This window comes from Pseudophryne corroboree, chromosome 9 (genome assembly GCF_028390025.1).
Source record: "Pseudophryne corroboree isolate aPseCor3 chromosome 9, aPseCor3.hap2, whole genome shotgun sequence".
In the NCBI taxonomy this organism is placed as follows: Eukaryota; Metazoa; Chordata; class Amphibia; order Anura; family Myobatrachidae; genus Pseudophryne; species Pseudophryne corroboree.
Genome location: NC_086452.1, coordinates 442,670,798 through 442,689,288, shown reverse-complemented (window position 1 = coordinate 442,689,288; position 18,491 = coordinate 442,670,798). Strand labels below are relative to the sequence as shown.

General features: G+C 47.6%; 1 protein-coding gene across 2 annotated transcripts in view; it reads right to left on the bottom strand.

Moving 5' to 3' along the window:
• Positions 1 to 18,491, bottom strand: part of IMPDH2 (inosine monophosphate dehydrogenase 2) — a 100,376-nt gene that overhangs the window by 25,899 nt on the left and 55,986 nt on the right. For both annotated transcript variants that reach the window (XM_063941126.1, XM_063941127.1), the window contains 4 exons: positions 15,276 to 15,419; positions 14,002 to 14,146; positions 13,719 to 13,862; positions 6,669 to 6,752 (listed from right to left, as the gene is read on the bottom strand). In XM_063941126.1, the coding sequence (XP_063797196.1) occupies positions 6,669 to 6,752; positions 13,719 to 13,862; positions 14,002 to 14,146; positions 15,276 to 15,419 (517 nt within the window). The remainder of the gene's footprint in view (positions 1 to 6,668; positions 6,753 to 13,718; positions 13,863 to 14,001; positions 14,147 to 15,275; positions 15,420 to 18,491) is intronic.

The following is an 18,491-nucleotide window of genomic DNA, read 5'->3' as shown; positions in this document are numbered from 1 at the left end:
CATCTAGCCCCAATACGCCATGCAGTGCGAGAGGGCTGGTGTGAGTGAGCCGCAAGGTGCCATACAACTAACAGCGGGCGTCTTTTTGCCGGAAATGAGTCTAAATTGCAATGGAACTAGGACACACGAAGAGACTGTGCTGATTAATGCAATAGGACCCTTGTATACTGTGTGTGACTGAGTCTGAATCATTACACACAGTGCTACAATGTAGCAGCTTTTTCCAATACAAGTTCTGCTCCAGGTTACGGCATGAATGGTCAACCATGTTATGGTCGATAATCATTAGGTCAACCACTATTGGTCGACACATGAAAAAGTCGACACAAGTTTTTTTTACTTTTTTTGGTGTCGTTTTCTGCGTAAAGTGACAGGGAACCCCAATTAGTGCACCACCTTCGCTCACCATGCTTCGGGCAAGCTGCTTTGCTCCGCTACCACTATGCTCGGCACATATCGTTCCTAATCATAGTCTACGTGGATCGTAAAGTATGGAAGAGTTCCACAAAAGGAAAAAAAAATAAGATTTTACTTACCGATAAATCTATTTCTCATAGTCCGTAGTGGATGCTGGGGACTCCGTCAGGACCATGGGGAATAGCGGCTCCGCAGGAGACAGGGCACAAAAGCAAGCTTTTAGGATCACATGGTGTGTACTGGCTCCTCCCCCTATGACCCTCCTCCAAGCCTCAGTTAGGTACTGTGCCCGGACGAGCGTACACAATAAGGAAGGATCTTGAATCCCGGGTAAGACTCATACCAGCCACACCAATCACACCGTACAACTTGTGATTTGAACCCAGTTAACAGTATGATAACAATGGAGTAGCCTCTAAAAAAGATGGCTCAACAATAATAACCCGATTTTTTTGTAACAATAACTATGTACAAGTAATGCAGACAATCCGCACTTGGGATGGGCGCCCAGCATCCACTACGGACTATGAGAAATAGATTTATCGGTAAGTAAAATCTTATTTTCTCTAACGTCCTAGTGGATGCTGGGGACTCCGTCAGGACCATGGGGATTATACCAAAGCTCCCAAACGGGCGGGAGAGTGCGGATGACTCTGCAGCACCGAATGAGAGAACTCCAGGTCCTCCTCAGCCAGGGTATCAAATTTGTAGAATTTAGCAAACGTGTTTGCCCCTGACCAAGTAGCTGCTCGGCAAAGTTGTAAAGCCGAGACCCCTCGGGCAGCCGCCCAAGATGAGCCCACCTTCCTTGTGGAATGGGCATTTACAGATTTTGGCTGTGGCAGGCCTGCCACAGAATGTGCAAGCTGAATTGTACTACAAATCCAACGAGCAATAGTCTGCTTAGAAGCAGGAGCACCCAGCTTTTTGGGTGCCTACAATATAAACAGCAAGTCAGACTTTCTGACTCCAGCCGTCCTGGAATTATATATATATATATATTTTCAGGGCCCTGACAACGTCTAGCAACTTGGAGTCCTCCAAGTCCCTAGTAGCCGCAGGCACCACAATAGGTTGTTTCAGGTGAAACGCTGACACCACCTTAGGAAGAAACTGGGGACGAGTCCGCAGTTCTGCCATGTCCGAATGGAAAATCAAATATGGGCTTTTGTAAGACAAAGCCGCCAATTTTGACAATCGCCTGGCCGAGGCCAGGGCCAACAGCATGGTCACTTTCCATGTGAGATATTTCAAATCCACAGATTTGAGTGGTTCAAACCAATATGATTTGAGGAATCCCAACACTACGTTGAGATCCCACGGTGCCACTGGAGGCACACAAGGGCTGTATATGCAATACTCCCTTGACAAACGTCTGGACTTCAGGAACTGAAGCCAATTCTTTCTGGAAGAAAATCTATAGGGCCGAAACTTGAACCTTAATGGACCCCAATTTGAGGCTCATAGACACTCCTGTTTGCAGGAAGTGCAGAAATCGACCTAGTTGAAATTTTTTCGTGGGGCCCTCCTGGCCTCACCCACGCAACATATTTTTACCACATGTGGTGATAACGTTGTGCGGTCACCTCCTTCCTGGCTTTGACCAGGGTAGGTATGACCTCTTCCGGAATGCCTTTTCCCTTAGGATCCGGCGTTCAAACCGCCATGCCGTCAAACGCAGTCGCGGTAAGTCTTGGAACAGACAAGGTCCCTGCTGGCGCAGGTCCTTTCTTAAAGGCCGATGCCACGGTTCCTCTTGGAACAGACATGGTACTTGCTGAAAGCAAATCCCTTCTTAGCTCCCGAGGCCATTAGTCCTCTGTGAGCATCTCTTGAAGTTCCGGTTACCAAGTCCCTCTTGGCCAATCCGGAGCCACGAGTATAGTTCTTACTCCTCTATGTCTTATAATTCTCAATACCTTGGTTATGAGAAGCAGAGAAGGGAACACATACACCGACTGTTACACCCACGGTGTTACCAGGACGTCCACAGCTATCGCCTGAAGGTCTCGTGACCTGGCGCAATACCTGTCCCATTTTTTTGTTCGGGCGGGACGCCATCATGTCCACCTTTGGTCTTTCCCAACGGTTCACAATCATGCGGAAAACTTCCCGATGAAGTTCCCACTCTCCCGGGTGGAGGTCGTGCCTGCTGAGGAAGTCTGCTTCCCAGTCGTCCACTCCCGGAATGAACACTGCTGACAGTGCTATCACATGATTTTCCGCCTAGCGAAAAATCCTTGCAGTTTTGCCACTGCCCTCCTGCTTCTTGTGCCGCCCTTTCTGTTTACGTGGGCGACTGCCGTGATGTTATCCCACTGGATCAATACCGGCTGACCTTGAAGCAGAGGTCTTGCTAAGCTTAGAGCATTATAAATTTGCTCTTAGCTCCAGTATATTTATGTGGAGAGAATTCTCCAGACTTGATCACACTCCTTGTGTGACTGCTCCCCAGCCTCTCAGGCTGGCCTCCGTGGTCACGAGCATCCAATCCTGAATGCCGAATCTGCGGCCCTCTAGAAGATGAGCACTCTGTAATCACCACAGGAGAGACACCCTTGTCCTTGGATATAGGGTTATCCGCTGATGCATCTGAAGATGCGATCCGGACCATTTGTCCAGCAGATCCCACTGAAGAGTTCTTGCGTGAAATCTGCCGAATGGAAGCGCTTCGTAATAAGCCACCATTTTTACCAGGACTCTTGTGCAATGATGCACTGACACTTTTCCTGGTTTTAGGAGGATCCCGATTAGCTCGGATAACTCTCTGGCTTTCTCCTCTGGGAGAAACACCTTTTCCTGGACTGTGTCCAGAATCATCCCTAGGACCAGCAGACGTGTCGTCGGAACAACTGCGGTTTTGGAATATTTAGAATCCACCCGTGCTGTCGTAGAACTACTTGAGATAGTGCTACTCCGACCTCCAACTGTTCTCTGGACCTTGTGCTTATCAGGAGGTCGTCCATTTTCTTTGAAGACGAATCCTCCTTTCGGTCATTACCTTGGTAAGGACCCGGGGTGCCTTGGACAATCCAACGGCATCGTCTTGAAACTGATAGTGACAGTTCTGTACCACGAACCTGAGGTACCCTTGGTGAGAAAAGGCAAATTTTGGGACATGGAGGTAAGCATCCCTGATGTCCCGGGACACCATATAGTCCCCTTGTTCTTTGCTATCACTGCTCTGAGTGACTCCATCTGGATTTGAACCCTTGTAAGTGTTCAAATTTTTCAGATTTAGAATAGGTCTCACCTAGCCTTCAGTACCACCATATAGTGTGGAGTAATACCCCTTTCCTTGTTGTCGGAGGGGTAAATTTATTATCACCTGCTGGGAATACAGCTTGTGAATTGTTTTCAATACTGCCTCCCTGTCGGAGGGAGACATTGGTACAGCAGACTACAGGAACCTGCGAGGGGGGAAACCTCTCGACATTCCAATCTGTACCCCTTGGATACTACTTGTAGGATCCAGGGGTCCTGTACGGTCCCAGCGTCATGCTGAGAACTTGGTAGAAGCGGTGGAGGGCTTCTGTTCCTGGGAATGGGCTGCCTGCTGCAGTCTTCTTCCCTTTCCTCTATCCCTGGGCAGATATGACTCTTATAGGGACGAAAGGACTGAGGCTGAAAAGACGGTGTCTTTTTCTGCAGAGATGTGACTTAGGGTAAAAAACGGTGGATTTTCCAGCAGTTGCCCTGGCCACCAGGTCCCATGGACCGACCCCAAATAACTCCTCCCCTTTATACGGCAATACATCTTTGTGCCGTTTGGAATCTGCATCACCTGACCACTGTCGTGTCCATAAACATCTTCTTGCAGATATGGACATCGCATTTACTCTTGATGCCAGAGTGCAAATATCCCTCTGCGCATCTCGCATATATAGAAATGCATCCTTTAAATGCTCTATAGTCAATAAAATACTGTCCCTGTCAAAGGTATCAATATTTTTAGTCAGGGAATCCGACCAAGCCACCTCAGCTCTGCACATCCAGGCTGAGGCGATCGCTGGTCGCAGTATAACACCAGCATGTGTGTGTATACTTTTTAGGATATTTTTCAGCCTCCTATCAGCTGGCTCCTTAAGTACGGCCCTATCCGTAGATGGTACCGTCACTTGTTCTGATAAGCGTGTGAGCGCCTTATCCACCCTGAGGGGTGTTTCCCACCGCGCCTTAACTTCTGGCGGGAAAGGGTATACCGCCAATAATTTTCTATCGGGGGAAACCCACGCATCATCACACACTTCATTTAATTTATCTGATTCAGGAAAAACTACAGGTAGTTTTTTCACCTCACACATAATACCCTTTTTTGTGGTACTTGGAGTATCAGAAATATGTAACACCTCCTTCATTGCCCTTAACGTGTGGCCCTAAAAGAAAATATGTTTGTTTCTTCACCGTCGACACTGAAATCAGTGTCCGTGTCTGGGTCTGTGTCGACCGACTGAGGTAAATGGGCATTTTACAGCCCCTGACGGTGTTTGAGACGCCTGGACAGATACTAATTTGTTCGCCGGCCCTCTCATGTCGTCAACCGGCTTGCAGCGTGTTGACATTGTCACGTAATTTCCATAAATAAGCCATCCATTCCGGTGTCGACTCCCTAGAGAGTGACATCACCATTACAGGCAATTTGCTCCGACTCCTCACCAATATTTTCCTCATACATGTCGACACACACGTACCGACATACAGCACACACATAGGGAATGCTCTGATAGAGGACAGGACCCACTAGCCCTTTGGGGAGACAGAGGGAGAGTTTGCCAGCACACACCAAAACGCTATAATTATCCAGGGACAACCTTTATATAAGTGTTCCTCCCTTATAGCATTTTAATATATATACATATCGCCAAATCAGTGCCCCCCCTCTCTGTTTTAACCCTGTTTCTGTAGTGCAGTGCAGGGGAGAGCATGGGAGCCTTCCCACCAGCCTTTCTGTGAGGGAAAATGGCGCTGTGTGCTGAGGAGAATAGGCCCCGCCCCCTTTTCGGCGGGCTTCTTCTCCGGAGTTTTAGATATCTGGCAGGGGTTAAATACATCCATATAGCCTCAAGGGCTATATGTGATGTATTTTTCGCCATACAGGTATTATACATTGCTGCCCAGGGCGCCCCCCCCAGCGCCCTGCACCCTCCGTGACCGCTGTGTGAAGTGTGCTGACAACAATGGCGCACAGCTGCAGTGCTGTGCGCTACCTGATGAAGACAGAGAGTCTTCTGCCGCCTGGTTCCGGACCTCTTCATCTTCAGCGTCTGCAAGGGGGGTCGGCGGCGCGGCTCCGGGACGAACCCCAGGGCGAGCCCTGTGTTCCGACTCCCTCTGGAGCTATGTCCAGTAGCCTAAGAATCCAATCCATCCTGCACGCAGGTGAGTTGAAAATCTCTCCCCTAAGTCCCTCGATGCAGTGAGCCTGTTGCCAGCAGGACTCACTGAAAATAAAGAACCTAAAAACTTTTTCTAAGTAACTCTTTAAGAGAGCCACCTAGATTGCACCCTTCTCGGCCGGGCACAAAAACCTAACTGAGGCTTGGAGGAGGGTCATAGGGGGAGGAGCCAGTACACACCATGTGATCCTAAAAGCTTGCTTTTGTGCCCCGTCTCCTGCGGAGCCGCTATTCCCCATGGTCCTGACGGAGTCCCCAGCATCCACTAGGACGTTAGAGAAATAAAAAAATAAAATAAAAAATAAATAAAAATGGGAAACTCATATCGACCATGTCAATGTTGACAAACAGTGGTCGACCATCCAAATGGATACCCTGCTCCATATACAGACCGTCACACACACACGTCATATCACATTATTCAGCAGAGTCCCCTTGTGCATCCTAGTCGCATTGAGTCATTAATCAGGCGTATTTGCGGCAAGAAAAAAAAAAAAACGCTTCTCAGGAGACCTGGCGTGCCAAGAGGGCCCATTTGACCTGACTGCAGCAAAGATGAATGAGGACACATCGGTAAACCAGGCTGAGCGTTCATTGCAGTTGCCGCTTTAAATCAGTCACAGGAGCTAATCATCAGCTTTAACAAACTGCAGGTTAGTTAATCTACCCATTAATGTACGAATGAAAAGCGTCCACACTCCTAGCAGAGTCTCTATACCCAAAGCAGCTGGCCTTCTCTAGATGGTCTCAGAGAAAGAATCCCATTAGTAGATTACTGAAAACGGTAAAGTTTTATAACGATAAACAGCAGATAGCCCATCAATAAGAAAGCAAGACCTGAAACCTGGGACTTACGAGTGGAGTCCATGCACGCCGCCCTCCACCTGCGCAGACCTAGTCCTCTTCTCAAACTTCAGCTCACCGGAATACATCATCGCTCTATAATGAAGCAAAAAGCTTACACTTCATTTCCATCCAATGGCAGATCTTCCTCTGGACTGCCTACTGCAACTCTATAGAGTGTAAGGAGTGCTGGAGTCTTTACCACTTTCTAGGTCACACTGCTGACTGAAGTCTGTATTGGGCGCATCCAAACACAGGTAAAAGGCACCTCCAACTAGGGGACAATGGAGCAGATGTATTAAGCCCGGAGAAGGGATAAAGAAGTGTACCAGCCAATCAGCTCCTATCTGTCATTTTTCAAATACACAATGATTGGCTGGTGTGTTATCACTGCTTTATCCCTTCTCCAGGCTTAATACATCTGCCCCACTATTCCCTATGCAGATCATCTGGCTGGTACGTACCAAAATTCCACACCAGTAGGTTGCAGGCATCTGCAAGTCTGGCTGAGGTTTTAATGTGGCCATCAATTAAAAGGCCTTTTTAAAATGATTGCCACTTTAAACATCATCCATCCAGAATTCCCATATTACCCCCGGGTGACGAATCAATGCCAGAGGAAAAATAGGATTTTGGTACTTACCAGGTAAATCCTTTTCTTTGTATCCATAGGGGGCACTGGAGTACTCTTGGGATATGGACGGCTTCCGCAGGAACAGGGCACTGAATATTTAAATTTAGAACCCTCCATATCCCAGAGTGCCTCAGTGTTTTTTACTGAGCAGAACAGGAGCTATAGAGAGGTTGACAATGGAGAATTACATATAACATAACGGACAACAATAAAGTTGACACATAACGTTACTGACAACTAAACAGTTTACACCATAACCGATAGAACTTGATAATTTGAACCAGTCGGTGAGTGTGTTACCATAAGATCCCCTGAACTTACCACAAACTGCTGTGGGTGGACGTCCAGTGCCCCCTATGGATTCAAAGAAAAGGATTTATCTGGTAAGTACCAAAATCCTATTTTCTTTTTCATCCACTAGGGGTCACTGGAGTACTCTTGTGACGTACCAAAGCTTCCCCCGTGGGCGGGAGGGCTGTTTGGCACCTGTAACACTAGGCGGCCAAAGCTAGATGCTGATGCCGCAAACGTGTGCACTGATGACCATGTAGCCGCACGGCAAAGCTGCGTCGTAGAAGCCCCACGACCAGTTGCCCATGAAGTTCCCACGGAACGTGTGGAATGAGCTGTTACCGATGTAGGCGGCTGTAACCTAGCATGAAGGTAAGCCTGATGTATTGTCAGTTTTATCCATCTGGATAAGGTCTGCTTAGAAGCTGGCCAACCCATCTTGGCAGCATCATAGAGAAAAACAACGTATCCGTCTTACGAACTGAAGACGTTCGGGATACATAAACGCGTAATGCGCGTACCACATCTAAAGTTCCAGAATCTTCTGTTAAAACACAGAAACTACTATTGGTTGATTGATGTGAAAAGATGACACTACCTTTGGTAAGAAAGCAGGATTCGTCCGAAGTTCCGCTCTGTCATCATGAAACACCAAATACGGTGGCTTGTATGACAAGGCACCCAAATCTGAAACACGCCTTGCTGAAGCTAAGGCTAGGAGAAAAATTGTTTTCCAAGTGAGAAACTTAATATCCACTTGTTGTAAGGGTTCAAAATATAAAGACTGTAAGAAATCTAAAACCAAATTCAAGTCCCATGGCGCTGTAGGTGGAATGAATGGAGGCTGTACTCTGAGGACACCTTGCAGAAAGGTGTGTACAGACGGCAATAGAGCCAATCGTCTTTGAAAGTAAATTGACAAAGAAACCTGCACCTTTAGTGTAGATAAACGCAGTCCTCCATCTAACCCCGTCTGTAGAAATAACAAGACGGGATAACTTGAAAGATGTCGGAAACTTCTGAGCTTCACACCAACCTATATAGGCACGCCAAATTCTGTAATAATGAGCTGCCGTAACTGGCTTCCTAGCTAGTAACATGGTTGGTATAACAGATTCTGGAATGCCCTCTCTTCTTAAGGAGGGCGGTCTCAACAGCCACCCCGTCAAAACGCAGCCGCGCTATATCGGGGTAAAGGAACGGACCCTGTTGTAACAGGTCCGGACGTAGTGGGAGCGGCCAAGGATCGTCTGCGAGTAGTCCGCGGAGATCCGAGAACCAAGCTCTCCGAGGCCAATAAGGCGCCACTAGTATGACTGTGGCGGACTCTTTTGATCCGTTTTAGCAACAGAGGGAGCAGCGGAAACAGATACACGAGGCTGTACGGCCACGCGATTGAGAGAGCATCCACCGCCACTGCCTGTGGATCTCGCGTTCTGGACACATACTGGGGCGTTTGGGGATTGTGGCGAGATGCCATCAGGTCCACTTGAGGGTAACCCCACCTCTGGACCAACATGTGAAACACTTCGGGATTTAATGCCCATTCTCCTGGATGAAAATCCAGACAGCTCAGATAATACGCCTCCCAGTTGTCCACTCCCGGAATGAACACTGCCGACAATATTACTTGGTGATGCTCGGCCCAATTGAGGATTCGAGCTACTTCCCGCATTGCCATGCGGCTTCTCGTTCCTCCTTGTTTGTTGATGTACGCGGCAGCCGTCGCGTTGTCTGGCTGCACCTGGACAGTCAGAGACCGAAGCATGTGCACTGCTTGTCGTAGCGCATTGTAAATTGCCCGGAGTTCCAGGACATTTATAGACCGCAATCTTTCGTGATCCGCCCAGAGACCCTGGAGCTGACAATTTTGAACTACAGCTCCCCAACCTCTGAGACTCGCATCCGTCGTTAGAATTATCCAATTCCAGGCGCCGAACCGTTTCCCTGCGGTTAGATTGTGTACTTTGAGCCACCAGAGTAGATACCCTGGCCCGTGGCGACAACCTCACCCTGTGGTGAATCTGCAGATGCGAGCCCGACCACTGTGCGAGCACATCCAGTTGAAAAGGACGCGAGTGAAATCTTCCGAACTGAAGCGCTTCGAAAGCCGCCACCATTGTGCCTAAGAGGCGAATGCACAAATGTACCGAGACTGTGCGTGGCTTGAGTACTAATTGTACCAGATGACAAATAATCTGTACTTTCTGTTCTGGTAGGTAAATTCTTTGATTTACCGTATCGAGAATCATACCTAGGAATTGAAGTAGTTGAGATAGAATTAGATGTGATTTCTTGAAGTTGACAATCCAACCGTGCTGAACTAGTACATTGTAAGTTAGCAACGCATGTTGGAGGAGCATCTGTTGAGACGGAGCTTTGATGAGCAGATCGTCCAAGTACGGAACTATTATCACTGCCAGGGATCTGAGATGAGCTATCATCACAGACATCACTTTGGTGAATACCCGAGGTGCTGACGAGAGGCCAAACGGTAGAGCCTGAAACTGGTAATGGTTCTGCCGTATGGCAAAACGCAAGAACCTCTGATGAGGTGGCCAAATCGGAATGTGTAAGTACGCATCCTTGAGATCTAGCGCAATCATGAATTCCTGTGGCTCTAAACCTGCAATTACTGACCACAGAGATTCAATCTGTAGTAAGTGACATACTGATTGAGACCCTTTAGGTTCAATATTGGCCTGACGGAGCCATCCGGCTTTGGTACCACAGACCGACTGGAATAATAAACCTGACCTTGTTGTGCAGGGACCGGAATCAAAACTGCTGAATCCAGCAGGGACTGAATGGCAATTTGCAGAACCACCCTCTTGTCGTCCGACAGAGGCAGTCCTGTCTTGAAAAACCGCAGTGGCGGGAGACAGTCTAACTCTATTTTGTAACCTTTTAACACTAAATTGCGGATCCACCCATCTGTGGATGTCTGGAACCATGCCAAATGGAACGTCTGAAGGCGTGCTCCCACAATTGGAGATCAGAGATGGGCTGGGAGCCCGTCATGCCACTGGCTTGTCGGTGACCTTAGCGTCCCGACGACTGGTGTTGGTTTGGTGGAAACCACGTCCTCGTCTACCAGGCGTGGCTGTTCCTCTACCACGGCCTCGAAAGGGCTGAGGTCTAAAGGATTTGAACGCCGGGCCAGAGTATTTCCGTCTAGGTACCGTTGGAGGCAATGGTAGGAAAACAGATTTTCCTCCCGTGGCCTCAGAAATCCATTTGTCCAATTCAGGACCAAACAATTTCTCGCCACCGTAAGGTAACGCCTCTATACCTTTCTTGACCTCTGCCTCCGCTTGCCAAGAACGCAGCCAGAGTGCTCGTCGTACTGTAACTAGCGACAAAGAAATACGAGAAGTGAGCTGACAGACGTCAGTAGAAGCTGTACATAGATACTCAGCAGCTTCACTGATTTGTTCAGCGAGAAGTATAAGGTGATCGTCATGTAGGGCAGACTTGAGTTCTGTTATCCATACTATTAGCGCCTTAGTGACCCACATGCCAACCAACCCAGGTCTAAGCAGCACTCCTGCTGCTATATACATGGACTTTAGCATAGTTTCTATTTTACGGTCTGAAGGGTCTTTAAGCGTAGTAGCAGTTGGTACTGGTATGGTTAATTTCTTTGTAAGTTTTGACACCGATGAATCCACCATTGGCGGATTCTCCCATGTACATGTTACAGACTCTGGAAACGGGTAACTAGACTTAAATCTGCGAGGTATAGAAAACCGTTTATCTGGATTCTTTCGTGTTTCTACTAACATCTTAAGGGATTCCGAAACAGGAAAACACATTGGAGATCGGTCGTTTAGTAAAGACTACTTCATCATTTGTCAGAGGTTCCTCAGCTTCTGTAAACTTCAGAGACTGACGCACCGCTCTGATGAGATTATCAATACCTGGGCTGTTAAAATCATCACTATCTGACTGCTGTTCCAGTTCGCCCTCCTCACCCTCATCTTGCGCAGTGAGGTCTGGTATGGACTCGTCAGAATGCAACATAGCAGAAACTGGTAAATCATAAGACATATGAAATTTATCCCGAATACCCAAAATGGATTTGGACTTTTGGCAAGGCTGAGACGTCTCCGGTAGTTCTGGCGGTCTCACCCTAGACTCAGATCTTGCAGCTTCCCGTTCTTGTCGAGCGGCGGCCAATTCTGATTGCAACCCAGCCATTACATTTGTTAGCATAGCCCATGGAGGGTCCGGGGAGGAAACCGGCTTTAAAACCGGAGCAAAAATTGTATTCGTAGCTGAATTCACAAAACATACTGTACAAGTGGTAGATCCATCCGGTAACACACTGTTACAGACCTTGCAGTGAGACTGCTTTTTTGCTTTAGCTGGTGCCTTACTCATTATGGAGACAGACAATACAATAGACAAAGACAAACAGCTTGCACGACTCCGTAAAATAGTACTAAGGTGTGTCATATATATATATATATATATATATATATATATATATATGTGAAAAGGTGGTACTTAGCGCTACACCAAATGAGTGAAAATAAAGTGAGTCTTAGTCCAGAGACAGTGGTAATGTCCAATTTCTATGTCTCCAATCCACATTCCCTCTGACAGGGTGGCAGCCGTAATCCAGGTGACCGGTGTTCAGTCGGTCTGTTTTGATGGATCTAGAAAGGAGGTGCGCCTACTAGTGCAGTATATTAAGATCCTTCAAATGAAAACCTCCACCAGTTCAATAACACCCTTAGAAAAACGCAAGTACCATCATGAGTGGAGTTAACCACTTAATTAAATCGCACGCTCTCAAAATGGGAATTCCCGAACTGGATAGATTTCTCCCTTTAGCTCCAGAACCTCATGGTACTTCTAATGCTCAATGATCACCAATGAAAGGAAAGAAGGTAGCCGAAATAGTGTAATAAAGTTTTAACACCAGGTTATATATCTCTATCTATATCTCTCTGGCCAAGTGCAGTGCACGTGGCCCGTACTACATGAAATCTGATCCCAAATTCCCACTAACACCCCTGCGCCTACGGTGGAGTAGAGATGTAGTACAGGAACGTTCTGGAATCACAACAGGAAGAACAGGAAGCATGGTTAAAATGGCCACCATGCCATGCTTACAGTTAAAATCACAGTACAGGTTAACTTTGCAAAACAGATATAACCTGGGAATAATCCGGTTAAGAAAGGCTTAATAGCCGGGGCTTACATGACTGAGCTATCTGCTCTGATTACGGGGAGCGAGGTAGAGGGAGCCAGGGAGCGGGAGCGCGCTTCATAGAGCCGTGGAGCGGCATCTATGGTGTGCAGCAAATGCGGCCGGCGCGGCTCTGTTAGCGGCGGGACTGAGAGGGTTCGGCATCCGCTCACAAGCTCCTCACATAGCGGCGGGCGGCGCTTCACCGTACAGTGTCCCCACACAGCGGGGCGGCAGCGTGACCTGACCGCCCCGTCCCCAACATACCTGGACGCCTGTGGTGAGGGGCTATGACGGGGCTTCATCTGCAAGCTCCGTCCAGCCTTTCCTGCAGGTTGTATGCACTTGGCTGTGAGGGTGCTCTTTTAGAGAGGACAGACACGCCACAGTAGCAGCTTCCACTCTCCCGGACCCTCACCTTTCGGAAGGGGGGGGGGGGGGGGGGGGGGGAAGGGATGTGGAGAAAGTGAAAAAGAAAAATCAAAAATATAATAAAAATAAAAATATATTCAAAAGAAGTGTGGTTGAGCTACACAAGCCTTGTTGCTACATCGAGCACAGAAAAAACACTGAGGTACTCTGGGATATGGAGGGGTGGAGAGTTCTAAATTTAAATATTCAGTGCCCTGTTCCTGCGGAAGCCGTCCATATCCCAAGAGTACTCCAGTGACCCCTAGTGGATGAAAAAGAAAGGGTTCTCCTTTCTGCACTGATCTGTGCCTTGGTGTTGGCACTGAATGCCTTAGTGCACCAGCCTACTTCTCTCCATAGGGATCGTCGTTCCAGATGTTGGAGGTGCATTTTAGATACATTTTGAATGTGCCTTGGATGGTCCATACAAGGAGATAAAACACTTATGCAGCACATAGGGCTGGATGACCGTTATCCAAAGTCTCTTCCTAGCTAGCTTAGGGAAAAGGAAGTGGGGCTTACTACTTACCGGACTTGCATTAGACTCTTTGCACCGATATCCTGGCAGGAGTGCTGGATGCCAGCAATCAAATACGGAATAAACTTGTGAATGGATCCCTTGTCTTGTACGGCGCCAGATACACCCTGTGCCACTTTAATCTTATCTGCCTCGCTGAGGAGAGAAAACATGAATGAAGAACAGGAAAATTCCAGCAGCCTATAGAGGGCGCTGTTGTACAGCGAGCCACAGATATCCATTCCACAAGATGCAAGCTCAAGGGTTTAGTGGTGGTTCTGCATCTATTCCTCACCTGAAATATCTCTTCTGGCTGCTCACGTTCTTGTCCATGGCATCAAGGGAACCCATGCCGCGGTATTTCTTTAGCCGAATGCCGTCAGAGAAGAAATATTCACCCGGGGCTTCTGTGGTCGCTGCCAGCAAGGATCCCATCATAACTGCAACCAGAACACCGGACGGTTACAGACCCAGACATGACCGCCGTAAGCCAGGGGGGGTATTTGTATTGAAAGAAGATTCTGATCGAATCTTTAATTAGTTTAAATCTTTCCAATCATATTTCACGGAAAGAGGGGGATTTAGTTCTTGCCAACATCCTTAAAGTCTTATTCAAATGGGTTTGCCGGCCAGACAGATCGGGCGGACAATTGGTAAGTGTGTAAGCACAAGATCGTTTGTGTATAATGGTTACCAATCATTAAAAATCGGTCAGCCCATCCATTGGCCAGTTGCACCCTGCCTAAGGAGGAGAGCCGTCACCCACAGAATCCTTCCTCGCCCACATATGGGATTTACCACATACAGGGCTGCCATCAGAAATTGTGGTACCCGGTACTGACAAAATGGGCAGGACCCCACGGGGGTTAGGTGGGATACAGAGGCGAGAGGAGCTGTGGATAGATGTGACGGAGAGGGTGACAGGGGGAGTTAGAGTGACAGGAAGAGGGGGAATGAGAGTAGGTAGCGCCGGGTCTTCAGTGTTACAGCTAGTGCACCGGCAGCAGCACGAAGCAGTCATGTAAAGACAAGGACAGCGGTATGTCAAATGTGACAGAGGGCGTGGCCAATTGGAGCTCGCAGACCGACAGCCAATCAGGAGCCAACGGCTCCTGATTGGCTGCCAGTCCGCATGCCCCGTTTGGCTTGCGGCAAGTGGCACATTTAAATTGCCGCTGTCTTTGTCCCTACATGGCTGTTGCCAGTGCACTAGCTGTAACACTGACGAACCGGTGCTACCCACACTGCTGCCACCCAGGCCCCCTTTATGGCTGGGCCCTGGACTGCAGCACCCTCTTGATGGTGGGCCTGACCACATAGCACCCTCAAAAGCTAAATGCCAGAAATAGTCATTTTTGACAACAAACTGCTCTAGTGTCTGAAAAGGTTGGAGACCAGAGTGCACATATCTCCATCACAGCCATCCTGAACTTCAACTCACAGCATGCCTAGATACCTCAGTAGGTCTTTTAAACATTACAAGTAAGACTTATTTCACGTCACTCAAGTGCGCTGTGGGACAATCTTTTGTGGACCATTTCCGGTGATAAACTATAAGAGGACATGTACCTGTAGAGGCGCCAAGGGAGAGAGCCTTTGCAATATGGCCGACTGTCTGAATCCCACCATCCGCGATCACAGGGACGCCAAATCTTCTTGCATACTCGGACACTTTGTACACAGCAGTAGCCTGAGGCCTTCCACACGCAAGCACTGCAGTGAACACATAAGGAGGACACATTCAAATGACTATCCAATTAACGGGGAATTAGCTTGGGAAAAAAACAAAAAACCACACACAATTCACGTAATAAGGGGGATTGTGCAGAAATTACAAAGACTGCCCGTCTTGAAGTGTACCTGTCGCCTGCAGACTGAGCCGGCGGCAATATGCACTACGACAACATACATCAATTTGCTATAAACCGGTGAGGTATTGTACAGAGTAACCATTCACACGAAGAAAGGAAGCGCCGTTCAGCCTAGTTATAAGCGCAGCACAAGTATTGTAATGATAGGATAATAGTCCGCAGCAGATGACTAGCATAACATTACACCCAGCTCTCTTCCTTTAGGACCATTGCTTATTAGTGTTACTGTAACGCAGGATACTTGGTTTTTGCGGTTGCGTCTGGCTGTACTCAGCGGGTGGCACAGTTGCAATCGCTAATTATGGAGCTTCTTGCAATTGTAAAGGATTCTGTTGACCAAATGCATTCAGTAGGGATAACTATCCCAATCTACTAACAGAACAGCTAGCGGAGTAATCAATATTTCATTTTAATACAGACAAGCAAAGTATTTCTGTAGGATTTAAATTGTAAAGAAAAATAAATATTCTCATTACAGAGGTTATTAACCTATATCATCTGACAGAGGTCTGCAAATAGAGATTGAGGGACTGCCTATACAAACATGTACATCAAGAAGTAAAGCACTAAGGGGGCAATTCAGACTTAATCGCTAGCAAGCGATTTTTGTACTGCTGCAATCAGATTGTCACCATGTGTATATGCGCAAAACCTGTGGAAAAAGAAAAAGTTAGTAAAATGTTTACAGCCCTTTTAGGACTTTAAGGATCGGGTTCCAATTAAGCCAAAAGATACAGATTAGTAGGATTCCTGTCTAACCCTATCTAAATACCTGTCAGTCCGTTTTGGTAATAGCAGAGCTTCCACATCAGCGTGTGGTGGAATTCCTTGGTCCTATGTTCTTGCAGAACGATGATTACGGCACCTGTAGCTTGATGAGAAATACGGTGCCCGCTCTCCACTGTTGAACTGTATTAGTGGCTGACAGCTATAGATAGCGGCTGACGGCTGTAATTAGCGGCTGACGGCTGGCTGGTTCCCCGTCTGTGTCACGTTTAGTATTGCAGTTTAGTGCACAGCATTAGATCCTTAAAACATAAAATCCAACGCGTTTCAGGCATAAGCCCTTCATCTACAGAGACGGGGAACCAGCCAGCTGTCAGCCGCTAATTACAGCCGCCAGCCACTAACTATAGCCGTCAGCCGATAATACAGTTCAACAGTGGAGAGCAGGCACCGTATTTCTCATCAAGCTACAGGTGCCGTAATCATCGTTCTGCAAGAACATAGGAGCAAGGAATTCCACCACACGCTGATGAGGAAGCTCTGCTATTACCAAAACGGACTGACAGGTATTTAGATAGGGTTAGACAGGAATCATACTAATCCGCATCTTTTGGCTTAATTGGAACCCGATCCTTAAAAAGTCCTAAAAGGGCTGTAAACATTTTACTAACTTTTTATTTTTCCACAGGTTTTACACATATACATATCAAGCGCTCATTACTTCTATTCCACATTGTATAATTTTTAATAGAGCTGCTCTCAAATCCCATTTTAGCACGATTACGTATTTTATGTATATCTAATCAGATTGTCACCGCCTACAGGGGAGTGTATTTTATATGTGCAAGTATACGAACGCATGTGTAGCAGAGCTGTACAAACAGATTTTGTGCAGTCTGAGTTGCCCAGGACTTCCTCAGCCGCTGCGATCACTTCAGCCTCTCCGGGACCAGAATTGACGTCGGGAACCCTCCCTGCAAACACATGGACACGCCTGCGTTTTTCCAGACACTCCCTGAAAATGGTCAGTTACCACCCACAAACGTCTTCTTCCTGTCAATCTCCTTGCGATCGCCAGTGCGAACGGATCTGTCACACAAACACATCGCTGAGCGGCGATCCGCTTTGTACCCATGCGACACGCCTGCGCATTGCGGTGCATACGCAGTTTAGACCCGATTGCCCGCTGTGCGAAAACGCAGCCTAGCGATCAGGTCTGAATTACCCCATAATTGTGAACCCTGCTCAGATACGACCCCTACAAAATAGTTGTCACCCTCCAACATTCCAGTTTCTCCGTGGCCACTAGCTGGTCTGATGCGATTCTTTTAAACGGCCCATTAAAATCAGGTCACCCATTCCATGCGTTTTACATTTACACTTAAAGGATTTACCGGTAGGTAATTAAAATCCTATTTTCTCTTACATCCTAGAGGATGCTGGGGTCCACTTTAGTAGCATGGTGATGTACCAAAGCTCCCAGAACAGGAGGGAGAGCGCGGTGGCTCCTGCAAAACCAATTGGCCTCTGAGGACCTGAAGTTTGGTCAAAGTATCGAACTTGTAGAACTTAGCAAACGTGTTCGACCGAGACCAAGAAGCCGCTCGGCAAAGCTGTAAAGCAGAGATACCCCGGGCAGCCGCCCAGGAAGAACCCACCTTACGAGTAGAGTGGGCCTTAACAGATGTAGGACACAGCAATCCTGCTGTAGAATACGCATGCTGGATAGTGAACCTGATCCAGCGAGAGATAGTCTGCTTAGGACACCCAAGTTTCTTGGGATCATACAGGACAGAGTCCGATTTTCTGTGACAAGCAGTCCTCTTCACAGATTTTCAGAGCCCTTACAACATCCAAGGACTTTGATAAAATTGAGGAGTCAGTAGCAGCTGGCACCACAATAGGTTGGTTAATATGAAATGCAGACACAAGCTTTGGAAGGAACTGCAGATGTGTCCAGAGCTCAGCTCTATCTTAATGGAAGATCAAGTAGGGGCTCTTACAAGACAAAGCCCCCAACTCCGACACACATCTAGTTGAAGCCAAGGCCAACAAAGTGACAGCATTCCACGTGAGAAACTTGACCGCAACCTCCGGTAGAGGTTCGAACCAATCAGATTGGAGGAACTGCAACACCACGTTAAGATCCCAGGGCGTCGTAGGCGGCACAAAGGGAGGCTGGATGTGC